Here is a 16,336-nt window from a genome sequence, read left to right as displayed (position 1 = left end):
TGTGTAATAACTTTAAAAATAAATCATTTACATTTTATTTAATTTATGTAGCATAAAACTTAGATTTCAATGCATTACAACTTATTAACTTTATCAAACACACATAATTTCATTTTATTTCAGTTTTTACTTTCTTTCAGTAGTTGGCAATTGATCTTGATACAAAATAGAAATATTACTAGGGAAAGTTACTAACCGGTAAGTCTCGGCAGGTGTCTTGTACAGGTGTTCAGTCGGCTAGTGGCGCGTATTCGCGTGTCCGGTATATACGTTATTCTCTCGGCACGATAAAGTATTTTACCGATGTTGAATAAATATATAAAAAAAAGTGCGTGAAATTTTTATTTCAAATCCATAAAAATGTCTCGATCATGGTGTGAAGTGATAGATTCGAAATATCGTGAAAGGTGATTATTGCTAAGAGTAAAATTTTCACACGAAAGATTGGCGGCCGACATCGCGGGTTATATTGTAGTTGGATATTATGCTAATCACATTACGGTCAGAATGCGGGAGGAAGAACTTGAGATATCACTCAAGGTAATCAAAAATTTAATTTTATTTTCCTTTTTTATACTTTTCTACCGATAATACATATTATCATTTTATTCTTTCCATAAACATAATTTTAATTGGCGCGCTTTTAAATGTGTTAGAACACATTAATATATTCTCTATACAGAAAAAGCAAATTACTTGTTTACACCAAGCGTAACCACTTTTATTTATATCTATATTTTTTATACCAAATTTAAAATGACAGCAAGGTAATTATATTTAAAAGTCTCGAATGCTAATTAGTATTTAAGCGATATTGTTTCACCGAAGTTTATATTGAATTTGAAATCAACTTTCCGAAATGCGTATGCGCAGTGACAAATTTGCAGTATCATGTGAACATATATATATATATACATACATATACATACATGCATATATATATATATATATATGTACACACACACACACACACACACACACACACAAAAGTGAACCGGCTTAATATACTATAGGTTAGGAATGGTCTTTCTGTTTCAACTATTTTTTCAAACAAAAGAGAATGGACAAGAAAGACAATTATAAATGTCGAGATGAGAAATAATATAATTATTGTATATGATATGTTTTTTCAAAAGCGTAAGCATTTTCACCTATAATTTTTTTAAAGTTTGTGGTACTTCAAGATTAAAATTATTTTTAAATAAGTTTAATAATCTAAATTAAATAAGATCCCTATAATATATATATAATGTATATTATATATATATACATATATATTAATGTATATGTGAATAAGACAGAATAAAAAATATTCTTATTTTCTTAAAATATTCTTGTCTCATAGCAATTACGAAAAAAATATGTATATATGTGATATATGTAAAAATTTATACATCATTTGTGGTCCTGCTTCAACGAATACGGTTTATCTTTCGATTGTTATAACGGTACATACTGACATTTTCATAGGCATATGCTTCTATATAAGACCATGTATTACTTTTACTATTCTTATTGTCTGTACTTACTTGGAACAACCAGTGCGTGCATGCGTGCGTCATTACATCTTATTTCGCCATATAGAAATATGTAACAAAACTAATCCCTTTCTGAATAGAGCGTTCCCGCGTTTTTCGGATTATTTTTCATAAACACTGCTTTTAAAGTTAACTACATATAATAACTGCATTTCGTTTGTTAAATAATTTCTACTTGAAATTAATCGTTTAGAAATGTTTTCAAACATTATATTACAGATTATAATTCAGTGCCATTCATAACCGGTTGTTTTCATTAGTATTTACTAATGATAAGATTGACGTGAATATGAATGTTAATGTTTCTTCTATGGTTATTATAAGTAATCATTTTCTAAGCATAGATATGTATTTACTTAGTTTTCCGTTTCCGTTAAGTATTCAACCGTAGTATTCATTTGCTTGGAATGTGATGCTTTATAGTGATATTTCTTATTTAAGTAGAAGAGAAATTTCAACGGTGATTTGATCATTTGAAAATCTATCGTAATGTTCGACTAACTTGTTCTAGTCTTTTAATCGAATGTTCAAACTAGTTATAAAATGAATAATTTTTGCATTAGAAAAGTTGTTCATACTTTGACAAGGATTACGACTCCTTTTACGACTAATGATAATTTAATATTTTTAATTCAATTTTTATATTACACACTTTGCTGATAATATTTAAGTTTACTTTAACATTTCTTTAATTTCGAAAGATAAAACTATAAAATTAGGAAGTGAGGATTAGGTTCCTCGAAAAAATTCGCAGTATTAATATACACGGCTTTAATTAGTATACTGTTTGATTCTAATAGGTGTTTCTGAATCATCGCCAAAAAAGAAGCGTAATGAAAATCAAAACTTCAATGATATAATATACTAAATCAATCGGATTATTTATAAGGAACACCAACAAACAGGGAGAAAATCGATGCACATCTCGATTAATAATCGCGAATTCTATTTATTTACACAACGTTAATATGAAAAACAGCATTCTCCATCGGAATATTTTCTGTAAAAGCTCATAGTTTACGAGCTTATGAAAAGTTCCAGAAATATTTACATAATGTAATACATTACGGCATTCATCTTTCGATCTAGTACAATATAAACTCCAGTCGTATAGTTTATAGCCCGATAATATCAATGAATTGATTACATGTAACATTTTATTAATTTAATACATATTTTATAATTTTCAATGTATGTGCATATTTCATTTTTACGCGATACGTTATTAATCATGTCGTATGAACGATCATTTCATTTTTTATTTTTCTTCGCAGGAATCTGTTTTGCTGGGCTTACATATTATATTTCTTAAATTAATTGAGTTACGAATATATAATAATTCAAATACAGAAGTTAATTGTTAATAGACTGAGATAAGTTGGAATGTCCTTGGTATCCCCTCGCCATGTTGTTTTCTTCGTAATATTCTAATGACCATTTGTAGATTAACGTGAGATATCTAGATGTCTACAAGGTGTTTAAAAATCAGATATTTAATATTATCAATATAAATCACGTTATTTGTTTTCAATGTTCAAGTTCTATAAATATTTCTGAAATACTCCAAATTATTTGATAAATAGTCTTAATATTGTTGTCAATATTTTTAATATATTTTTCGTATTAGATAATTGACTTTCAGTGACTAGTACCTAATTTTAGGGGTACCCTGTACGTTTATTAGGATATATCGGACTCCTCATACATATACATAAGTTTCAACAGAAGCTCGATCTCGAAGACCGGTTCACGTGGACTCGGGCCCTTATCGATTTAACCTACTTCTTCCTTTAGGCGAACCGTTATCTCGATTTTGGCAGAATTATTTAAGGTACGATGTCCCAGTGGACACGGTTGGGGACATTTCTCGGGATTTTAAATATATTTCAACACGCTGTGAAATATATTAGATGAATCGTTATGTTTGAAATATTTATGTTTCATCGGTTCTATAAAATTGCTGAGAAAAATACGTCGGAATTTACATTTTAAATGTCATTTTGCTCATTAAAATCACTTATACGGACATTGCGAAAATATACAAAGCTGTCTGATTTAACGACGACAGTGGTACCTTACATCATCGACGAAAAATGATGGCACACCTTTGATATCGGTGAGAATGCACTTCATAATTAAGCACTTCCTCTTTTTCTTTACTTCAAATTATGTAGCGTAGTAACTGTACATGAAAAACTGTTAATCAACCTGAAATTATAAAAGTATTCACATACAACTTAACTAGATTTCCGTCCTTGTTATTTCACGCTTTTATATTTCCGGACTCGAAGGCCAAACGATCCTTGCCCTATCGATCATTTCATTGTACATTATACTCGCGTTAATAGGTGAACAAGTCTTTGCCCCCACGGTTTCAATACTCCAAAACACGTTCACAAAAGCGATATCAATCATGAAAATAAATTGCAGCTATATGATAGTGTCGATTCTTACGAGTATTACCGTCATTTATCATAACTATTCGATTGGTTTTCGGTATTAATAGTTAAATGCCAGTCTATGTTTAAGGTGATCGAACACATTGCTGTGAAAAGCGAAACAGTTGTACGTATGTGCTGTGTAATGGACTAGAATATTCGACGATATCGCGAATATACGTCGTACATGCTCAGATTGAAAAGCAACACCTCTTTATGACGCTCTTATCGATTGCTTCTTCCATGTTTCAAATGTTCTTATTTCTGCGATCGAATATGTTTGGTCATTATTGATCGACGAAATGCAATTTCGAAGCAAGTGAATCATTCTCGTACCGTTCTGGATAAGAATTGTCACAGGTGTGTTAGGTATGCGTTATACATATTTCAATTATTAGGATCGTTGCTAATGTGTTAATTGCACCACCTAGTATCGTTGTGTTTATACGTACATAAATTCTATTATTCTGATTTATATTAAATATTTCTAAGAATTAAAAAATAAATTTAAAAATGTTGCACCTTACTCTGCGAAATGAAACCGACACGGTTTGATATTCGCGTTATCGAATAAAGAGGCGATCGATTTTATTCAATCGCCTAATAATTTGCTGGCAAGAAAGTTGCGCGAGAAATTAGCTACAGGATCTATGCTGTTTTTTGCTCGTCTCGACCTACAGGTTTTAGAAAGTCTACCTTCCAGATGATCCTACATGTATGTACGTACGCTATCTCTGGACAATTTGAAATTGTCCCTAATGATAGATAATATCGATGCAACGAAACAATTCGACGAAGTCGGTGATACGAGTTTCCATTGATCAGATCATCGAGTGCATATGGAAATCTTTATTTACAGGTGGTGATAGTCGGTAATGGTGCTGTGGGGAAATCGTCGATGATCCAAAGGTTTTGCAAGGGCACTTACACGAGAGACTATAAGAAGACCATCGGTGTCGATTTTCTGGAACGGGAGATAGAGTAAGTAAACGTGAAAAAATGGAGATCAAAGGAAAAGGATAAAAGTAGTTCGTAGTAAAACGTTCTTTATTATTATTTTCCCCGATGAGACTTTAATACTACAAACGAAATGACGATCGATGAGGATGCCATTAAGGCTACCTTAAAAGTAGCCTACAATGTACAAAAAGTCTTTTTTCTTACCATAATCGGATTATCACAAAATCTTTATTGGTCAACCGAGAAAAATCCGTTTGAATAAGCTTCGATCTGGTTGATTACGATGGCGCGGAGCTGTTCGACTGATAAAAAAAGGATCGTCTCACCCAATCTTGCTAGCCTCGACGAGAAAATTCATCGTGTTATTTCTCTACACTTCGATGGGGTCCTTTTGCGCATAAAACATTGTTGGTACGTGAAGCGCATAATGAAACCCTCTCGAAGTCCCTTCGATCAACCGAGAAACTCGATTTCATTTATTTGCTCGTGCAGCTTATCGAAGACCTTGAAGCGATTGTTGTTTCAGAAAACGTGTACCTGCGAGTATAGTCGAAATAATTACACTACGTAGAAACACGCGATATCGGGGCGAAAAATCATAAAGAGGGTTCCGATTGTGGTTTCTAAGGCGGCAGAATTTCGTGTTGCCGTCTAGATTGGAAAAGAATATCTCACGAACGGTGGGAATATTAATATCCGGGAGGGGAGGTAAAAATTTGTTTTCATACTGCTAAAAATATAGGAAGATGAGGAAGAAGTTGTAAGCCGTCAGTCGATAATTAAAGACTGTGTTAAAAAAAGGATGTATAATAGACTGTATTCTGGCCCGAACAGATACATTCTCCAAGTTAATTACGTTCTACGGGAGAACGTTCTACTCTTATTGTTAGTCATCGATTCATTATTTTCTGGAAGGCCGATCAAGCAATATCCAATTGCTCTTTAAATTCGATTTCGATTTTAAAACACAGTATGAAATTAAATCTTCGTTATTAAATCCGTTTAATAACATTCGTAGTATGCGTTCGTTAGTCCATTCGATTGCTAATTAAAAAGAAACTGGCTGTTGCTTTCACGTACCTTCTTTATAGTACTTTATACAACGTTTTTTCTTTTTGTACGATTACATAATAAAATAATGTACACTCTACGCTCTTTAACTCGTTTCCTTAAAATGATTTGATTATGAATCGTCGGTTTATAGTCTATAGATTCATCGATAGGATGAATATACATATCTGGATAAAATCTTGGTAAATTTTTGCAGGCCTAAGCAACGAAACAGCGTTCGTTGCCTTTTAAGCGCCAAATATTTCGCGTACGGTTATACAGATGTTCGTGAAGACGTTTTTCTAGAAGCAAGTGTGCGTTTCTAGGTCCCTGAGAAATGCGCGTGTTATACGTCTCGACACGAGCTATCGTGGGATACTTCCTGATGCACATTTGCCCCGCGATAATCGTAGTCGCCTTTTTAAGAAGGGAAGTCCTTTTTACGCCTCCTTTCTTCCAACGCGTTGCAACAAAACAAAAGACCTAGCCTGTAAAAAATCGGTAAATTGCCTAAGAGACCAGCTACAACGAAGCGTAACACGATTTAATAAGCGAACATTTTATAGTCGGCAGGCTTGAACGAATAGTAATTTTAAATCATTGATCTTGGCTCAAGTCAATGAAGACACCGATAACTGAATACCTTTCGAGTAATGAATGGAGAGTTCGTTAAGTCGAATAACGGAATGTTCTACGATGCTCGATCTCGTGCAAATTTATGGGTTTGTTTGGAAGAAACGCGGTCGAGTTTTCTCTTTTCCCTTTTCACGTGCCTTAAGTAGATCGAGGAATTTAAGACAGATCGGTGTTTTACGGCATTTCGTTGTAAATATCAACGTGGTTCAAAAAGGCTTTCCATCGATACGTCTTAACAGACCCTTTTTTTTTTTTTTTTTTAAGAAAAAGGGGAAAAGAAGCATTGCAGGTTCATGCATATGCATCGGTATTTTAAGTACAATGTCCCGCTACCGGTGACCTTCGTCACGACAGCCTTTCATCCGACTTTATTTAATTTGCACGTGCGTATATCTACATACGTTGGTCGAGAAATATTTTACGGCCGAAAGTTCCGTGCACGTCCTCGATCGCGTGATTTTACAGTATTTTGCGCCGGACCTGTCGAGTAGGTAATATCACAAAAGAAGAAAACGCTCGTCTTTTTGTCGTTTTCTTATTATTTGAGTAAACCAGACCCTATCTGAAAAGTTTAATCTAACTTTTTTTTTTAATACATTTTTATCTAATATGGTGACGCACTAACGTATTCTCATCGATAGGAATAAAGTTTTTACTATCCCGAAACGAAACCAAACGAAACCAGTCGAACATCTAATTATCCGAGATACCTTAATCGTTATCAACGATATTGGACAAGACTATGTAGCACAAGAATCGAAATACATTCCAGGACAGCGATGGTCGGCGATCGAATCGAACCTAGCCAACAGAAACTCACCAGTAAGCTACGATACAACAAGAACGTTATCTGAAAAGCCATAACGCGTATAAATCATTCCATCGTTCGTATTGATTTACGGAGCAAAATTACATCCACTACATTTGCTAAATATCGAACGTGTCGTAAATCATTTGACTCGTTTCCTGTTCACGAAATGGCGAGAAAATAGAGAACTAGAACGTCCTCTGAACAGCTGCAAGCCCAGAGTGAAACAATTGAATGAATTCTTCAGTAGGCACTCATTTACCCTACTTTCTTAAGTAAACCATTATTTTGTAAAAGCATTCCAAGTTTTCTAAGAAGTTTGTCTTATTGTTGCACAGGGTGGATGGCGAGGACGTAAGACTGATGCTGTGGGATACTGCCGGTCAGGAGGAATTCGACGCAATCACTGCGGCTTATTATCGCGGCGCCCATGCCTGCGTCCTCGCTTATTCAGCCACGGACAGAGATTCCTTCGACGCCATTCCTTCGTGGAAACTGAAGGTACGACTCTTGTGCACACGAGCACGTTTCCGTAGGTAGTCACGACGGATGGTGGAATGTGAAAGTGAAGGTGCCATTAATGCAGGGGGCTGATTTTAAGTCGCTCTACGGCTGAATGTTTCCATAGATAGCGGCACATCGATCTTAGATGGTTTTGCCAAGATGCATTTCATAGAATCATGCTCGTTCTAAGGGAATCCGTTATACGGTCATATATAAGTATTCAGTAGTATTTCCGATGTTTGAGTCCTCTTATTAGCGTAAAAGATAATAATCTAATGTTATTTTTTCATTGAAATCGTTATAATGTAAACTTTCGTCATTCTACTAAGCTATATGTAAATATTGTTCAAATAATTCTCTAAAACGTAATATTACCTCAATGAAATTAGAAACCATATGATCTTGAATGATTTAGAAAGCTGATACAATTTGTAATGAGTATGCAGAATCTTCGAAACAAGTTAAGCGAACGGAGAAAAACTGAATCTCTCATCGATACACTTTTTGACTTCCCTCCATGTAAAACGAGTTTAAGTAAAGAATGCATGCGATTCTTGTGATACGTACCGGAGATAATACTTTAAAGGTATTCGCTTAGAGAATCGTAGTTTTATACGGTGTTCCTCAATGGTCCCTTTTTCGCACACGGTCAACGGAACAGTATGGTATTTCAGTAACACGTATAATTGGAAGTAAATCAGTATTATAGAACTATATAAAACACAGCGACGAAGATCTTTAATTGTTTCGATGACGACTACTACAAAATATTACAGCAGAGTAATATAAGTTTATATACGAGATTAATAATGATGATACAAACATGTTCATCAGTAAGTCATGGCTAATACTGACAAAAAGCATGTTAGTGGCAAACGACTCCGAACATCGTTCGAGATCATCGGATACGCTCTCGAATTCCTTTCGTAGAAACTTGTACGTTCGCTTTTTTCTTTCGTTGCGGAGAAACACAGTCGAGAAAGGTGTAACTGAGTCTCGAACAGATACAAATCGGCGCGAATAGTTATCACTGTGAATCATATTTTGTTTCGATAAAGTACTTCTACCGTATTTTATATCTATTTTCTTGCTAAGTTAGCGAATTAAACGAAGCTGTTCGTACGAGGTTTAAACGGGCACTCAATTAGAATTTGTTCAAAGCCCGATTAATCTAACTTATAAAATCGTTTCCTGATTATTCGAAATTTTCACAAACAGTAGCTACTCTGTTAGCGTTAATTAGAAAAAAAGGCTTTGAATTGTAGTTCACAGACTGATAAAAGCGGTGATCTATTTTGCTTTGCAGGTGGAGAACGAGTGCGGCGAAATTCCCACGGTTCTTGTACAAAACAAAATGGACCTCGTTGATCAGTGCGTCATTGATCCGTAAGCGTAACGCCTAGTTTGCTTAATTAGCGGCGCAATTTCGAGTAATCTCGAGCATAGCATTGTTTCAGGGACGAAGCTGAGAGACTTGGTCGTGCCCTCGGCTGTAAGCTTTTAAGAACATCCGTGAAAGAGGACGTCGGAGTCATGAGCGTCTTCCGGCACTTGGCATCAAGATGTCTCCATGAGATGCGTCGCTGTGATGACGATTATCAGGACGACCTGAGATTATACTCGGCCGGACCTAGATCTCCTTCCGTAATAAGTGAGTTAATTCTTTAGCCTCTGTTTTCTCTTCGCCGACAGAGTGAATTATTTCATAATAGGAATTATCAAGTATCGTTAATATTATACAACTATTGATAAATGGAAACTATATTTATGTTTCATTTGAAGGAATCTAGTAGATACCGTAGAGTAGGACTACGCATCTGTAATACTTCAAAAACGCAGATGATAGAGTTAACGGCTCCGTTTGTATAAGTTTCTCATTATAAAACCTACAACTGTTCTTAATCTTAACTTTCATATATCTACTTTTACCGCGAATTCAGTAAATTAAAGTTAAAAAGTGTTTCAAATCGATCTCATAACTTCATGTATACCAGGGATTCGTTCGTTTCAGGCACAAAGAACGTGGAAAATTGGTAATGAATGGTATCATTAATCGCGGCTCGTATCAGCTATTAAACGCACAAATTTGTACGAAAGAGAACAATGGAGTATCGTCGATTCACACGTGGCCGATTTGATATAAACGCTGTCCAGTTGTTTTAGCCGGTAATAGCTGTGTGAAAAGAACAGTGCGCTTTCTTGGAAACTCCTCGAGAAGATGCATAATGTATTAACTGTACCGGATACGCACGCTTGTATTTACGGGTCGAGTTGATTCTGCCTCTTTAAGTATATCGTCATCACGTTCGTGGCTCGTGAGGAGACAGATGTATCAAGCCAAATTCGAAATAGATTTTTGCCATTCTTTTGCCTCGTCTTTTCTCCTTATTATTTTCTTGGCTCGAACCATTCGAAGTATTTCGATGTACTAAGACGAAGGATTGAATGTTTGTACAAATTTAGTAGGTGGTCTACTGTGATCTGTATATGGTCAACAGATTTGACTATATATGCATATGTATGTATGTATATCAGTCGATTATGATTTTTCAAGAACGCATGTAATAACGTCTTTCGGTTAAGTACAGTACAGATTAATAAGTTCAATGTAGCTTTCTTGACAACTAAATGAAATCGAGATGATCATCTAAATAAAAAATATAATATCAAGTTTCTTAATTAACTAAAATTTCTTGAAAGAAAAGACAAAAAGGAGAGATCATATTCAACGTGTAATGTTTTATCGTAATTATTTGAAGTAATATAATCAGGAAGAGTTTTGTTACATATGGATACTATGAAAAATAAATATTCATTGATGCTGACTTATTGTTAGTGTCGAGAACTTTAAGCAAGTTCCTGTAGAATGTAAATACATCTTCAGATCGCGTGACTGTAAGCATCGATCTTGATTCTTGAATAACACGCAAGTGTACGTACATAATGTACTTATACGTACATATAGGCCCTCATATTTTTCACGTGCTGTTAGACGTTGTTTAAACTTTTTCTCCTTTTGTATCGATAGCTTTAGGGGAACTTTTTAAAATGAATTAACTTTAATGAAATAGAGATCGAAATGATTGAAATTTAAGAAAGAATTATATATGTTCAAATTAGAGGCGAAACTCTTGTGTGACGATTTAATTGTATGTGCAATATAAGAAAGTATAACAATTAGAATGATCTAGTTTCACATGGGACGAAAGAAACAATCACACTTCGGCCACGAAAATGTTTAGAGCATAATTTTCAAACTGTTTCGCGAGTATACGCGGTAAAAGTGTGGGAACGGAGCGTGAATCTCACTTATAACACCGAATCGGTCTTTAATCTTTCCTGTTAATTATTTTACGCGAATGAGTTTTCTTTGAGCGTAACCACTGAACAGAAATGAAAGAAAATTATACGATATTAATTATTTTATTTGTTAACATAAATTGTACAAGTAATTGTACAAGTAACTGTTTACAGCATATAGATTATTTACAGAATATATTAATTAAAGTTTATAAAATTATTTAGTAACATACACGTTACATGTATTTAATATAACATGTTAACGTGTAAAATTACGAAACGGAGTGTAAGAAATTGTACTATAAATGCAATTATTATTAGCTACTTCTAAATTACAAATTTCACAATTTATGAAAATATATCTATGTATTTGTTATAGGTGCATTTAGTCCGAATGGATCCACGTGTGGTCGGAGTACAGGGAATGGTACCATAGTTTTGCGACCAGGAACCAAGGCAAAGAATCATAAGAAAAAAAATTTTGTAAAAAACGCTTGTAGGCTACTTTAGTCTTTGCGTGGATAAATACGCGATAAATTGTAACGAATACTTCAACCATGTACAGACTGATATATTCATATTTATGAAGATATAAATAGCTTTTGTACGATTGTTTCGATGCCTATAAAATTGGTTTTAGGATTGTTATGAAATACGCACAGTATTTTACGCAGAGTATCAAAGATATAACGAGAAAAATTGAATGCGATTAATTTTAAACAGTATTGCGTGTATTAATTTGTGATACACATTTCCTTCGACAAACGATTATAGAAGAGCTGCCACTTCATAGTTCGCTTTAACTTATTTCAATTATGCATTATTATTACGCAGTGTTTGTTAATTATGAATGAAAAAAATATCAGTTTAACTAAATACTGCTTAGTTAGATACTTTTATTAAATAAAATGTGAAAAATATAGAAGGTATATAAAGCATAAGATAAAACGAAGAGTATAATTTGTTTAAAGCAATAACCGAATGTAATTGAATAATTTTTTATGCCGAAAGGACAATATATTTTTTTATACATTCAGTTTTTATTATTGAATATTATCAATTTTTCTATTATCTTCGATACTATTACGAACATGTGTAAATACGCCAATTTTTAAGCACTTTATTGTTTTAAATGTTTCCTGTATTAAGTACTTTTTATATTTGTGTTAAGAACATGGAATATTTTTTATGTTTCTGTAAATATATTATTCGTATGAACGCTGGAGATGAACATAGTGTTTTTTTATATGAGTCATATAGTAAATTACTAAACTATAAGTGATCAGTAAAATGAAACAATGGAATTTTAAATACCGTCATTTGGTAAAATAGAGCGTCTATAATTAAAAGAATTAAATCACTCCACACAAATTCTTAGAAAATATTAGTGACATTAATTTATATGTAAACAAATAATGTTAACCAAATATTTTAGTTTATAAGGAAGAAAATATTATGTTGATAAACAATACCTTTTTGTGAATCATAATTATTAAATATCATAAAAATAATTTTTAAGGAATCTATTTTAATTAATACCCTAAAAAAAATTGTGATAAATTTAAAAAGGAAAATAAATATCAGAAAGCGTACAAAAAGTGTACTATTTAAGTTTTAATCTATTTTGCTTCATTTAAGTTATATGTACCATACTATTGTAAGTAACTTCATTGTGTAAAAAAATAGATATTAGCAAAAATTGAATTTCTATCCAAATATTTTTATTATAAACTGTACAATGCTTCAGAATTTCAAGCTCATATTAAAACTGAAATACACTAGATTTAAAACATAATTTAATTAAACCTGTAAAAAAAAAAAGTGAATAATGATCATACACGATTAAAATGGCCTGGCAGTATGCTAGCATATTATAAATATTAGTGATATTTTTAATAGTACGATAATTACGTAAATAATATAAAATAAAAAAATAATTAATTCTCACCTAAATTGAACAACTTTTAAAAATACCAAACTGTATATAAATTTCTTATTTATATTACAACGAATGTAATATGAAAGAAATTTGATAATTCTGTTTGCAATACTAAAATTAAGTTATATTTCAATTTTCAATAGTATTTAAAATACGAAAATTTAAACTCACATTTTTAATATAATTAAAATTTATATGTAATTTTTACTAACGTTTCATAGTAGTTTTTTTTATAGTAGGAAGCACTATTATTTTTAAGTGGTCAATATAATAAGTTATTGTAGGATAGACATATTATAATGACTAAAAGCAATCACATATATACATATAATATCCACACAAAGATTAAATCGCACAAAATTTTAATAATATGTATATATATATACATTCTGTTCTATCACATATACAAGGTGTACAAAAACGTAAGAAGTAAGTAAAGTAAATAAAAGGTAAGTAAATAAACGTAAGCTTAAAAATAGTTAGTTTTTGAATTACTAAATGTTTTTGTCGATAACATTTTAACTCCACAGCATATATTTAATATGATTCCCGTTCATTATTCATTTTAACACATATTTCGATTCGTTTTTTTGATAGAATTACGCACACAATGAAAGATGCCCTTCCCTTATTTCTTGACAGCAATTTTCGATTTGTTATATCAATTCATTTAACAAAGCAACTGGTTTAATATACGCTATATTTTCATACACTAAACATCTCATAACTCGAAAACTAATGATTTTTAGATAGATGTTTATTAAGATTCTTTTTCTTATTTTAATGAATACTACATGCCCTAAAGTTTTCCCCCAACTTCTTTGTACACCCTGTACATAACAAAATGTTTTTAATTTTAATGACTTCTTGTTTTTATTTATCCACAATCAAATCGTTACAAATCAACTACCACAAAATATCAAGCTTTCCATGTACTTATATTATCCGCTTTACTTCTTTTCAAATATAGATTCTAGTGAAGTTATTATGCTCAACATATTATGCTCCAATATCTACATACAGGGGGCCCCGCATAACGCTACTTATTATTCTTTTTTGCCATTTGCGGCCATGTAACAAAAAATGTTTTGAACCGTTCCTTAACCTATTTGCATCCAAGCGCGGATTATTACGCGCGCTGCGACTTCTTTTTATTTCTAAGTATTCTTCAGATGTAAGAGATCACGTTTGACCCGTTTATCAGCATCTCGCCTATATCAGTTTATTGTATTGACCATTTTAAAGAACTGCACGAGAAATAATATGATTTAATTTCTTATTTCTTTTGTAGAAAGTTATTATTTTGTTATTAGAGTGGCTAGATGTACAACTCTACATGATGTAATTCCTTCCTTATGAAACGTAAATAATTCTGAAACGCATCAGCAAGTGAAATATTACTTCCACTACAATGAATCTAGTATTGAGTTAATAAAAATATAATGAAATATGTTTTTTGAATTTCTCATAAAATCCTCTACAATTTCATAGAAAAAGCAACATATAATACTATTTGTGTTAATTAAGGTGACACTACTTTCATTTATTAAAACGAAGTATTTTTGGAATTCTTTCTATCATCATTCGTAGTACGCTCGACAACATCAAAGTATGGTTTAAAACATCTTTTGTTACATGACAAATGGCAAAGAAATAGCGAGTCGCATTACATAGGATACCCTGTAGGTTATAATCATTTATTTCGAAAATAAACAATTTTAATTCTCAGAATCTTTTAAGTAAATTCGGAAATATTTATTATTTGTTATAGTATAATAATTTCCTATCATAATTAACGTGCATATACAAGTGTAATATGCATAAAAGCTTATTTGTCCAGATAGCAAGGCGTAGAAATATTACATGTAGAGAAAAAACTCATAATATATGATACTTTTTGTACATTTACCATAAACATTATTGAATTATCAAGCACCCTGCTATAATCAGTTTTTTTCAAATCTCTTTTCAGATAACTAGGTCGTATTAATTACTGATTTAAAGAGTTACTTATCTGACTTCTTTTAAAATCAGTTATTCCAAATACAGCTTCACAGTAATTTAATTGTGTGCATTTTATCAATATAATCTAATAGTCCCTGCAGTCTCTTTTTTATTCGTTTCTGATCATCCATAGTACACCCAAGAATTGCAGTTTCAAAGGTTTTATCAGAATGGCCAACGCTTTGTGAAGTACAAGCATTCATAAAAGATGCACAACGTTGCCGAGTTCCAGCTGGATCATCACGGAGGCCAACAACTAAACTATCTATCAAACCATTTACCTGAATGAACCAATTTGTATTATTAAGGATTTCATTAAGAAAAATAGTGATAAATTAATATAAAATATATAATATGATGTATGAACCTGATGTAGTGCTTCTTCTTGAATTTGATCACGCTGAATTTTAACCAACACATCAACTGTTAAACATCGCATAGACAATCTTTCAGCATACCTCAACACATCGTCCTTGTCAGCTATTTTCAAAAATAATATTTAATAATAATAATTTTGTATAATCCTTTGTAGGTTATGTTCAATAAAACAGAAGCAGTATCATATATAACCATTGCTACCATACAAATACAATAAATACAGTTACGTAATATTATAGCGATATGAATTTTATATAAAAATTTTGAAAATCTTTTTTAGGTTTTTCTAGATACATAAAGCATTGACCTTGCATTTTCAAGATTAGTAAGACAAATACTTACTTTCATCTAATCCACTTAAAATTTCATTGTTTCTAAGTGTGTCTAAGGTAGTCAGGAGTGTATCTCTCTCTTCTTCGAGTCTCCAAGCATCTTTCCTCAGTTGTTCTACATGCACTTCGATCTGATCAAGAAGGCTGACTAACCTGTCTTTCGGCTTTGTTGAACCATCACAATCCACGCTTTCCATAATATGTGGTAATGGATTATCCATTCTTTTCTCAAAAATTTTCAAAATTGCTCTCTGACGGCTTGGTTTTCACGTAATAACAAAACCAGTAATTACATTTAAGCACGAGGTACAACACAAATGTCCGGCTCGCGGACAAATTTACAGATACGTTTGTATTGTGGTGCGAAAAGATGACTGACGGAGCACGTACTTACTTATGAACACACACGAACATTTGACAACTGAATTATCAATCGAAAAGCGCCAAAT

At 32.4% G+C, this 16,336-nt stretch overlaps 2 protein-coding genes across 2 annotated transcripts; one reads left to right on the top strand and one right to left on the bottom strand.

The window, feature by feature from the left end:
- The first annotated feature begins 213 nt into the window (after positions 1-213).
- On the top strand, positions 214-12,826 carry LOC100649843 (ras-related protein Rab-23). The gene is made up of 6 exons (XM_048407681.1): positions 214-540; positions 4,836-4,957; positions 7,769-7,931; positions 9,241-9,320; positions 9,392-9,585; positions 11,614-12,826. The coding sequence occupies exons 1-6, from the start codon at positions 508-510 to the stop codon at positions 11,742-11,744; spliced, it is 723 nt and encodes a 240-aa protein (XP_048263638.1). The 5' UTR covers positions 214-507; the 3' UTR covers positions 11,745-12,826.
- A 940-nt stretch (positions 12,827-13,766) lies between these two features.
- LOC100645375 (BAG family molecular chaperone regulator 2) lies at positions 13,767-16,289 on the bottom strand. The gene is made up of 3 exons (XM_003396684.4): positions 15,898-16,289; positions 15,545-15,657; positions 13,767-15,458 (listed from the first exon to the last, which is right to left on the bottom strand). The coding sequence occupies exons 1-3, from the start codon at positions 16,106-16,108 to the stop codon at positions 15,225-15,227; spliced, it is 558 nt and encodes a 185-aa protein (XP_003396732.1). The 5' UTR covers positions 16,109-16,289; the 3' UTR covers positions 13,767-15,224.
- Positions 16,290-16,336: the final 47 nt, after the last annotated feature.

The sequence above is a fragment of the Bombus terrestris genome, chromosome 7 (assembly GCF_910591885.1).
Source record: "Bombus terrestris chromosome 7, iyBomTerr1.2, whole genome shotgun sequence".
In the NCBI taxonomy this organism is placed as follows: Eukaryota; Metazoa; Arthropoda; class Insecta; order Hymenoptera; family Apidae; genus Bombus; species Bombus terrestris.
This window is presented reverse-complemented; position numbering and strand designations above follow the sequence as displayed.

Bases quoted from the DNA above. Each gene is read 5' to 3' on its own strand.
- LOC100649843 (XM_048407681.1), top strand. From the start codon at position 508: ATGCGGGAGGAAGAACTTGAGATATCACTCAAG. The intron at 4,958-7,768 runs GTAAGTAAACGT...ATTGTTGCACAG, and splicing joins TTTCTGGAACGGGAGATAGA to GGTGGATGGCGAGGACGTAA. The intron at 7,932-9,240 runs GTACGACTCTTG...TTTGCTTTGCAG, and splicing joins TTCCTTCGTGGAAACTGAAG to GTGGAGAACGAGTGCGGCGA.
- LOC100645375 (XM_003396684.4), bottom strand. From the start codon at position 16,108: ATGGATAATCCATTACCACATATTATGGAAAGCGTGGATTGTGATGGT. The intron at 15,658-15,897 runs GTAAGTATTTGT...TTTTGAAAATAG, and splicing joins TTTAAGTGGATTAGATGAAA to CTGACAAGGACGATGTGTTG. The intron at 15,459-15,544 runs GTTCATACATCA...TGGTTCATTCAG, and splicing joins AAGAAGAAGCACTACATCAG to GTAAATGGTTTGATAGATAG.